Below are 11,186 nucleotides of genomic sequence, written 5' to 3'. Positions count from 1 at the left end.
TTTTTCAGATTTGTAATTAATTTTTGGATTATATAATCTGAAATTTTTTCTCAAGTTCATGATTAATTTTTGAATTACATAAGCTTTGATGATGTAATATGAATTATGAATTACATAATCTGGAAGCTAATCTCATATCAATAAAAATTTTAGATTATATAATCCAAAATACAACTTTTTAAATTTTTTAGATTATATAATCCAAAATATAATTTTTTTTAAAAAATAGTCTAAATTAATTTGGTAGCTCTTTTGACAGTTTCATAATACTTTTTATTTATTTATGTTTCGAATTAAGTTTTTCGAAAATGTTGAATGGACTTTTCCATGGTATGGTTTGGAAGGAAAAATATGATATAAATAGTACAATCGATCATTTTAAGATTAATAAGTCCGGGTTGAATTATCTAGAAAAAATGACGCTATTGTCATAAATTCTGAAGCAATTAATTCAAAACATATTTTATATTTCGAAAGTTAAAATAAACATTTTTTTAAAAATAATTTTGTTTAGTGTTCTACAGCTTAAAATAAACCACGTTTATTTCGAATCCAAAATAAACACACCTGAAATCAATAGTTATAAAATTATAAAACTTACATAACAATATCAACATATTTTTGAATCTCAAAAACCTTATTTGTGTTTTGTTCAAACATAAATTTTAGATTCACCAAATAGTATGTGAATGAATTTGCAATCTGATATGTAATTAACAATGAAAAGGTCTGATGGCAAGAAGCCACTCATCACTCATCAAACCCTTGATTCATTCAAAAGGATTACAATTTCCATATATATTGTGAATTTTCATGCGTTTTCAAATATTATAAGTGGCACTCTCGATTGATGATTCAAATAAACGGAAAATTGATGAGGCATAAATGGTAAAGCATTCGAAATTGAATAATTGGATTGATAAAGCACTAGAAATTGATTTTTGGGATTATTTGTAATTAATTAAGAACAATTTGGATGTGTATTAGTCATAAATAGGTGACGTTAATAACGATTTAAGAGCCTAAGCATATATATAAATCAGAAGTTCATAGAAAAATGTGGACACAACACTAACAAGGTTCAAGCAAAAAACAACTTCAGTGCCTCCTCTCCTCAGCGTTTGTGGTAATTTTCCTTCCATTCTGACTCAAACAAGTTTGTTTTACTTTTTTTAAAGAAAATCTCTATTTCATTCTTAAGATATGTTTAAAAATTTATAATAATTCTTCTGCTTCTTTAATTTTTTTTTAGAAAAGTACTCTTTTAAAGTCTAAGTATATAGCATTTTTTTATTTATCCAAAAAAACTAGTATTTAGTAGACATGTCAATAAAACATAACTACTCTATTGTTTTTCATGAATAGTAGTTCCTTTTCTTCACCTATTCTTAAAGTGTTAACTACAGTATTTCGATCTAGATAATCCCACCAATTTTTTTCATATAGGTGTATCAAGGTTAAAATAAAATATTATATGCGTTGTGACTTTCATATCATTTTATTTGAGAATATAGTTTATTTTTATTATTTCATAATGATATTGTTGTAGTGAATAAAAACACAATGACATTATATGATGGTATATAAATATTAATTATTTTGTTTTTAAATTCATAAAAAATACTCGGTTGCCTTTGGAATATTCAATAATATAAATGAGAATGGCTAAGAGGAATCCCTATCCTGTTAACATCCTTAATCAATACTACACATTTCCTTTTTTATTATTATTTTTCGTTGTGCTTTTCACTTGGTTTTTCTGTGATTCAAGCTTCTCAATGAATGTTGTAAAAATTATTAGTAGACGTAATGTTTGTGTTTTCTTTAACTATTTATAAATGCATGTTTATAAATTTAAATGTTATTCATGCGGAAACTTTTATTTTATTAGATTCTTAATATTTGTATATAATATATAATATTAGAAAGACATTTACAAAATCTTACACCATTCTACGTAAAAAAAATTAATGAACCATTTCTAATAAAACCGTTCGTTACATTTTGGGAGCACTTAGTTGATAAAAGTATGCTTTGTAGCATAACGTAATTCATTCGATTCTTTTACTGTATCGTTATACTTAAATAGCGTTGCAACTATACTTCTCTTTAGTGAGTCGTTAATTTTTGTTACATGTTGGGAATTTGATATATTGGTACTGCATTATATTAAACAGTAGAGAGTTTATTAGGGTTAGAATAGGCAAAGTAGTTTTGAGAGAAGGAAGCTTAAACCTGACAAGACTATCCTGAGTTCTTGTTGGAGAAGGCAGGAGCAGCAGCACAACTTGAGTTTCTTAGGAAAGGAATCGTACTTGGAAAACATTATAGAGGAACACTAGTGTGTTAAGAGAATAGAAATGACTTGTGTGTTAAGAGGTGGAGTGGAGGATAAAAACAATACAGGGAGGGAGACAACATTCTTCATTACAAACCTGAAAGCCAAAACCACTTGCTCAGGCTTTACTTTTTGGTTCAGTCCCATAAAACAGTAGAAAAGAGTGCCATAAAAGAGAAAGAACGTTGCAGAGATGTCACCGTCACATTAATTATATATATTGCACCTCTTAAGCATCAGATCACCCTTCCACCTTTTTCCATAGCCATGCACCTTTTCCCCCCCTCAGTTTGCACCTTCCCTTGCTTGCTTATTTCAACTATCCCATGTCTCCTTTCTCAAGTTTGCTTATATTCTTCCTTCTCTCTTTGATCCAAGAAAGCTATGATTCTTCAAGATTTTGTCATATATAAAATATTAAAAGAACTAATGAAATTCTTCTTCACAGGAACAGACAAGGTGCTGGGCTAGTTTAATAAATCTTAGCACGTAAACATTTTCCCAAACAAGAAGGAGACACCAGCAATCTAAGCACAAACCAACCTGCAGTAATGGGTACTAGAAGCTGGCACATCGCGTTATTCTCCTTGTGGCTTTTCTTTGGTTCAGGTATAGCATTGTACTTAGCCTTTTTTTTCATGCAAAAACTAACTTTTGATTATAAAGATGTTGAAGATAGAATTTATCAGTCGAAAATATGATCGAAATTTATCTTCAGACACAAATGATAACAGTTAAGAGATCGTAGTCATGCATGCACTCTTATTGGGTACTGTTGTAAAAAACTTGGCGCAATTTGCAAATTGATGGTAGCTTTAGAAAGGGTATATACCTAGCTCATGTGCATCACAAAAGTATTGAATGAACGTGAGTCCAAGAATCACATCAGTTCATTCATACCCTGTCACCTTCAGTGGCAAGTATAGAGAAAAAGATTGGGTTACCTAATATCAATTGACCTGTTCAGTTTCAGCATGTTATTCTCATTTGTCCTACTGAACCATTTTCCGTTCCATTTTCAGGTTTAGGAACAGCCAAAATATTAAGAAATCACAGAAACCAGGAAATCTTCTCATCATCAGAATTGGGCACTCAGTTGGATGATGTTCCTATCGTCAATCCCACAGATCCAGACACAGGAAATCCGTATATGGGAAACCCTACAACTCCTCAACCACCTGACATGTCAGGACAAAACCCCACAACCCCAAACACAAATCCAACCAGCCCAACCACAACCCCCACAACCCCAAACACAAATCCAACCACCCCAACCATAACCCCCACAACACCAACCACGACTACTCCTACATCATCAGGAGGTCAATGGTGTGTCGCTAACCAAGGAGCTTCAGACACTGCTCTACAGGTTGCTCTTGACTATGCTTGCGGATATGGAGGTGCAGACTGTTCAGCATTACAACCAGGAGCCAGCTGTTATAACCCGAACACCGTCCGTGATCATGCTTCCTATGCTTTCAACGACTACTACCAGAAGAATCCAGTACCAACTAGTTGTGTATTCGGAGGGACAGCATCGCTTACAAGCAATGATCCAAGTAAGAATTTATTCGAACTTGGAAGCAAAATTATCCTCTTGTGATCATTTTCTTGGCTGTGGTCATGATATTTAAAGTCTTAAAATGGACATTTAAAATTTGTATACCAAATTTTCGAGGCTGCACAGCAAGGGTAACATGTCATGTCTGGCACATATCAAGTACCCATCCAATACATATACCATCATGCATCCAATATCTCAGACCTTTTGGGAATTTCGGGTACAGCTTGGATAGCTGAAATGGAATCACTATTCTTTCATATAAAATGCGGATTTTTATGGAACTTTCTAGAACACGAGAGCCAGTTTAAGGACTTAAACGAGCACCTATAAACTACTAGTTGGATTACCCCATCTCCAGTGTTTCTAGGTTTAAAAATTTGACTAAACATCTTGACATACCTATTTCTCAGTAAGGGATAAATCATGAATGTTCTCAGAATTTCATCTATCTGCTTAGTTTATTGTTTTCGCATTAATTTGTGGCTCCAAGGATTGAGCGAGCTTCATTTATTTCGTTGTTTTTTTAAGGGGATTAGACTTTGTCTCTATACAATTTCTACTTTATTCTATGTCTGTTACTTTTGCTTTTCCAAATAAAAATAGAAAATAACATCTAACTCCATTGCAGGTAATGGAAATTGCAAATTCGCATCACCCAAGTCAACAATGTGAGAATATTTGCAGCACCTATATCTCTCTTTTCATCTTATAAAGAAAGTGCAATCCTAATATATTATCTTATAAATGCAGTGTTAGTCCACCACCACCACCAATATTTGTCAGTCCACCAAGTCCACCAACTCCAATGACTCCAATGACTCCTACTCCACCAGGCTTGACAGTTCCTGGAGACGGATCAACTGGTGTCTTTGGTTCAGAACCAACAGGAAGCCCCAACACTGCCACATCTACCTTTTATTCCCTGCCGCTGTTTACATGTGGCTTATTGGCTTTCCTTCAAATAGCAAATTACATCTAGATGATAAACAAGGTCCAGTCATTCTTTATGTGATGTGCTGGAATTCAATCAGTCTTCCAGCAGTTTTTGCAAAATTTCAAGGAGTCAAGAGTCCACAAGTCTCGCAATTAAAATTACTTCTACCTCTCATCTATGTATGGCTGTTACTTGATCAAGCCAAAAGGATTTATAGGTAGGAGACAGTTTTTATACAGTATTAGCTACTCTTCCATAGAAAATCCTTGTAATTAATATCAGCTAGCACGCCATTTTATTTACTAAAGAGGAATAAAATACATTAAAGTACTTAAAATCATCGTGTTTGGACTAAAACAGGTTATTGTTGAGATTTGAGACCACAACACTCAGAAGGTTCCTTTGGAAAAATCTACCTTACTCACCACAGTGATATTTGAGCAGGGGATGCGGTCACAAACACAAACGTGGCTTGATGGTGATGGTTTTAGTTCCAGTTTTTATCAAACAACTTCGATTTTAAATAAGACAACAAATTCAACATGTTTACACTTAAATGTGCTCATTCAATATAAATGAATGCTTAACTTGCCACAGTTCAAATGCAATATTCATTTTATTATATATTTTAAACAGTCCTTTAGTAAAGCCATTTTATGGTTCAATAGATTAAACTGATTAGTCTAATTTGGTTCTGACAAATATGAGAATAAACATGTTCTAAAAATAATTTCTGTGACAAATACCAAATACTGATTTCAACTTCATTATTTGAGTTAACAAGTGAAAAGTAAAAGATGGAGTATCAAACATAATCCATAAATTTTTTATATCATCATTCTATCAAGGATTGTTCTTATTTACAACATATTAGGGCATATCATTTGAAATCCACCTCAGACTAGAAGTAACAAAGGTACAACAGTGATACAAATGACAGCTAAGGTAGCAACAATTGAACCTTGGTCAAATGATTGCTGTAAGCTTGATCTTGAGAAGTGCTGGAAAGCCAAATACACCGCAATCAACAATGAAACCACAGCACCTTCTTTTGTGTGCCTGACAAAGAAAGATGTTGAAGAAATTTATTTTACACTTTTGCAAAATGTAGAAAAGACAACAGCCCAAAGTCCTAAAAAAGATGGACTTGCTTACCTTAATTTCATAGCCTCATATGGAGCTATCATCACCAAGAGTAATGCCAGAAACGGCAACTCAAGCTCACCTAGAAATAAAATAATAAACCAGAAGATAATTTTTCCTTTTTTCAATCAATATTCAAGTATGAAACACAAAATGCACAACTTATTTGTAGTATTTATTACGCTCCACAATCAGGATTTTATTTCTAGTGTTTCATAGTTTATACTAAGAAGATATAATGCCGACCCTGAGGTTACTAGAAACAATGCATCTATCTATACAAGGTGTTCTTCCATCTTTACATTTCAGGTACGTAGTAGTATCCATTGTCTCTTATGATGCGCCGATACTTCTCCGTAACTGATACTCTAGGATATTTTATCAATACTTATCAATGAAGTATCTAGTCTATAAAGTACTAATAGTTTTATGATGACAATAGTTTATAATTTTTTATTTTGATAATGTCTAATAAATGTGATTTTAATTTGGATTGCAAAATTGTAATTATATATTTATTATGTTTTAAGAGTTTTTATATATATTTTAATACGTATATGTCACTTCGCATCATGTTATTTTAAAAATAAGTATATTGCCATATGGATACACATAGTACCCCATGCACGGATTGTATCCGAGCATCATAAATCGTCTCTCTTTCAATATTTCCTTAATCACGCAAGATGAATAAGAGAACATACCAGGAATATAGAAGAATAAACGAATCAGAAGTGCCACGAAAGCCGTCCACACACCATATCTACCTCTGTACGTCCAATTGGCAATTGGTGTTAAAAAAACAGACCAATTTTTTTTTAAATGTTGATAAGAAGAAAACACGCAACAAATTTTGGTAGAAAAATAACAATTCACCATATAAACTAACCAATAAAACACAAAATGAGAACGAGCGACATACTTGATCCAGGAAACGACACTTGCAGGTGCTTGCAACGCAAACAACGGAACAATAAACGATTTCTGCACCGCAGTGCCTTTCGCCAGTATCAAAACCCTACAAACAATGTCCCGATCATCCATCAGCCACGTATCAATTCTAGTAGCATAATTTCGCATAGAAAGAAAGAACATGAATCGAATCATAGCTTTCCATCATAAGAGTAAGTTACATACACGAAAAGTTACCACCAGCGAGAACAAACAATTCCGTTTGGAAAATCAATCGACGATCGGAAAGAAAGACATAACTATTCGATAATACGTTTCTTTCAGTCGTCGTTAGTCAGCGGAACAAAAGAATCACAAGAATTAATATAATATTATTTAAAATGCTGTATTAAATTCGATTTCGAAATATACAATAAATGATAAATAAATAAATAAATCAGGCGATTGAAGAAGTAAAGGAAGTGCACGGACAGTGAGGAAACGGTAGAGATCCATTGGAGATTGGGAGGAGTGAGAGGAGCGGGAGCGTAGCAAAGGACGCGAAACCCTGCGATTCGGTTACTGGTGTTGGATTTGGCGAAGCTTGTGATTCCGCGGTGACCGATGAAGGACCTTAAATCGGAAAAGCAAAGTGAGAAACGAGAAAAGAGTGAGAGATTGAGATGAGAATGGAGGTAGGGTATACCTGAGGGGATTGAAGGTGTGGGAGAGCGATGGCGGTGAAGAGCGAGAGAGAGAAGGTAGATGAATGCATGAAATTGACGATTGGTGTTGGCGGTTGAGGAGAGAGAGTACAGTTGGTGGTGAAGGAGAAGCTGGAGAAGACACGGGCATTGCCATTGCCACTGCCATTGCTCACATTTATTCTTTCTCCTGTTTCTTTCTATTCTTAGTTCAAAATTTGGATCGGTGCGGTTCGGTTCACCGACTTCGTCTTCAAATCGGTAGACTGGAAAAATTCACTTTTTTTTATTTTTTATTTATAAATAATAGTTATGAGCTATGTAGTACATATACAACACGGATACTGACACGGACACAGATCTATATATTATATAATTTTGAATTATATAAATTGAAAATAAATATTTATGTGCAAAAGTATGTTTCAGATTCTTTTGGGAGTCGGAAGATATTTTTTATGACTGGTTTAAAATAATTTGTTCCTTATTTTTATAATCATAATAAAAAATTATACAACAAATTTAAGTTTTTATAAAATTATTGTATTTGTACCTTTTAAAATTGTATTAAAACCGTGCTAGAATTTTCAAAAATTCAACAAATATTTTTTGAATTGAACACTTCACCGATAAGTGTCTTACGAATGTTGACACCGATACATATGTCCGACACGGATACATCAATTTAAGAAAAATGTCTGAACCCCATAGGTTAAGAGTTATTTATCCTCTCTCATAGTTCGACTTCGTTGATATTATCGTATATTTCTTTTTGGTTGTTAAAAAATATTTACTTTAACTAATTTCATATAAATAAAAAATGATCTATTTGTTTATGGAAAATGCGTAAATTATAAATAATATCGTAAAACTTTATAAAATTTTGACGATAATTTTGTCTTGCAAAATTAACATAATATATATCTTTAAAATATATAAAACATTTAATTATCTTTTTATTGTTATTAAATTTGAACAAAAATTGACATAACAATTATGATAACAGTTAAATAGAAAATACTTTTAATATAAAGTTGTTAATTATGTAACATTTAATAAAGTTACAGAGGTGTAATTTTGATTTCTTCCCTCTTAAACAAAAGAGATTTTAGAAAACCCAGTTTCCTTAGTCCACCTAGAATAATTGCAGTAAGAGATATAAAGTATGCAGATCCCATCTCAGATGACGCAGCATTAGTGGAATATATAACCCTATCCGTGGTGTATAAAGAGATGAGATCCCCATTATTGTCTCCAGGAGTGGTGGCATCCTTTTATCAATTCTACATTTTTCTAAACTTCAATAAGAAAAATATATGGTTGGATTAAGTTACAAATCCAAGTGCGATCTACATTCAACGTTAATTAAGTATAAGTGAAAAAAGTTCATAATATATAAAAGAAAATATTTATATATTTTTTTTAAAAAATTGGATTAGAAGTGATGGAAATCTCTTGTGCAAATTTGACTCAAGTTTAATTATTATTGGATATTTCTAAGTGAAATTTTTCTAAAAAATTTCAATAATTAGAATCAAGGTCATGAGTTCGATTTTCAATTGTTTCTTACACAATTGTCTTGTGATGTGTAAATCAGGTAGGTTGAGTCACAATCGAAAAGTTCGATTTTTGGTGGAATAATTGTTAAGTATAAATTGTTGTATCTGACATCAATTATCCTATGGTGAAAGCTAGGAGAGTCAAGCCACAATCGAAATCAATGAATAATCCTATATGAATGAATAATCCTATATGACGAGAATTTCTTATATAGAAAGTTTTCTTGAATGTTCAAACATGCATATTTTGTTAATGATATGGTAAATAACGATACAAGAGTTACTAATGAGATACTTGTGATTAGAAATGTTTCCACCTGAAGGAAAGTGTATCAATATGGAAGAAGAATGACTCAAGGGAAAAATGGTTAAAAATACAACTATCAATTTAAGTTTCACATGGAATAGAAATAAAAAAAATTAAAAAATCAATTTTTCTTAATATTTTAGATTTGAGAAGAAGTGAATCCTAAATTTGATATGTATCTCTTCAAATAGCCAAAAATTTCGTAAAACAATAGATTAATCTTTTCAGTTGGATTTAGGATTTTATTCAACCATAACAAAAAATAAATACCAATTGTGATTTTTTTTTCATTTAGACTAGTAATTTTGAAATTTTTCCATGAGATTCAAAGAAGATTACCATCTTATCATTATATCATGCATTACCCAATTTGGTTCAGAAGTTAAAACCAGAAAATATGATTGGTTTTGAAAATACGAATATAATTAACATCACATTGTATCATGACGTTTAATTCAAGTAGCATAAGAAGGGTGGTTTTAAGTCTCGGAATCAAAACAAGGAAACTGTTTCCGACAATAAGTTAATTAGTTTGAAGTTGAAGATTTAAAAGTTGTCTTGTGGTGCTAATTAGTTACACTATTTACTTAACTGGTTGGCTTTGGGATTAACCAAGAACATGGTTTTTATGGTGTTGAAATTTGGACCTACACATTTTGTTGTTTCGTGTATTATTGTAGCAATGTCCACATATGCTTGTGTTCGGAGTGCGACACAATTGTCCATATTCGTTTTGCAGAAGTTAAAAACCATTACTCACCACTCGTATATCAATAAATTGACATGAATGAGAGACAAAAATGAGGAGGAGACAAACACCATCTTAAGCACTAAGGAAAGATAATAGGAAAAATGAGGCGAAAAATTCTTTTTACAAAGTTAAAATGATTTAGTAACACTTTGGGCAGAAAAAAGATATGTGCATATATAAGAGTTATTTAGGTAAATTTATATACGTTACTCAAGTTGTTTAAAATCAACCATGATCATGATAACAAAATTTTCTGCTTAGAGACTATGTATCATACTCTTTGATGCTGGCCTTTATGAAAGGTAATTTTCCTTTTATATATATATATATATATTCAAGGATTATTCTCTTTATTTTTCATGAAAGAGATTAAAAAGGAGCGTGTGAGATTTTTTTTTATACATGATATAAAAATGCTAAATAAATATATCAGGCTGTGTTAGATAATGGATTTGTGTGCTAATGAAGGTGAGAAATGTGTGAGTTTCACTATTCCATATGTATTTATGAAATAAAAATTCATTTTATTTTATTTTAAAATTTGTCCCACCCTCATCTTCATTCGTATTGTCCCGTTTAAATATTAATTAATTTTTTTATAAGAAAACAAAATTATAGATCAAATATAAAAAAATATGATAGTATGAAATAACAATTAGATAAATGTTAAATAATTATAAAAAATAAAAATATCATATGATATGATATAAAAATAAGTTGTGAAATTAAAAATTAAAAAATTAACAGTTACCTAATAAATTAAAAGTGTTTTAATAATTTAAAATAGGAATAAATATCAATAGAATGGATATTTGAACGAGTAAGAGAATGTTGATAGATTTGTACATACTTAAAATGTCTTCATACCAAATTTAAAAAATAAAGTATTATTTATATCCAATATTCAAAATTGAGACAAATTCGAATAATACCCACTAATGTGTTCATTTGTCATTGTCATGAAAAAAATGAAATAGAGAAAATAATAGTAGAAA

At 31.3% G+C, this 11,186-nt stretch overlaps 2 protein-coding genes across 2 annotated transcripts; one reads left to right on the top strand and one right to left on the bottom strand.

The window, feature by feature from the left end:
* The first annotated feature begins 2,771 nt into the window (after positions 1–2,771).
* Positions 2,772–5,176, top strand: LOC137812204 (PLASMODESMATA CALLOSE-BINDING PROTEIN 2-like). The gene is made up of 4 exons (XM_068614121.1): positions 2,772–2,947; positions 3,361–3,897; positions 4,531–4,570; positions 4,653–5,176. The coding sequence occupies exons 1-4, from the start codon at positions 2,890–2,892 to the stop codon at positions 4,879–4,881; spliced, it is 864 nt and encodes a 287-aa protein (XP_068470222.1). The 5' UTR covers positions 2,772–2,889; the 3' UTR covers positions 4,882–5,176.
* A 465-nt stretch (positions 5,177–5,641) lies between these two features.
* On the bottom strand, positions 5,642–7,837 carry LOC137812205 (cold-regulated 413 inner membrane protein 1, chloroplastic-like). Its single transcript, XM_068614122.1, has 6 exons — positions 7,577–7,837; positions 7,363–7,503; positions 6,902–6,997; positions 6,684–6,748; positions 5,992–6,061; positions 5,642–5,895 (listed from the first exon to the last, which is right to left on the bottom strand). The coding sequence occupies exons 1-6, from the start codon at positions 7,741–7,743 to the stop codon at positions 5,733–5,735; spliced, it is 702 nt and encodes a 233-aa protein (XP_068470223.1). The 5' UTR covers positions 7,744–7,837; the 3' UTR covers positions 5,642–5,732.
* Positions 7,838–11,186: the final 3,349 nt, after the last annotated feature.

Source organism: Phaseolus vulgaris, chromosome 2 (assembly GCF_000499845.2).
Source record: "Phaseolus vulgaris cultivar G19833 chromosome 2, P. vulgaris v2.0, whole genome shotgun sequence".
In the NCBI taxonomy this organism is placed as follows: domain Eukaryota; kingdom Viridiplantae; phylum Streptophyta; class Magnoliopsida; order Fabales; family Fabaceae; genus Phaseolus; species Phaseolus vulgaris.
This window is presented reverse-complemented; position numbering and strand designations above follow the sequence as displayed.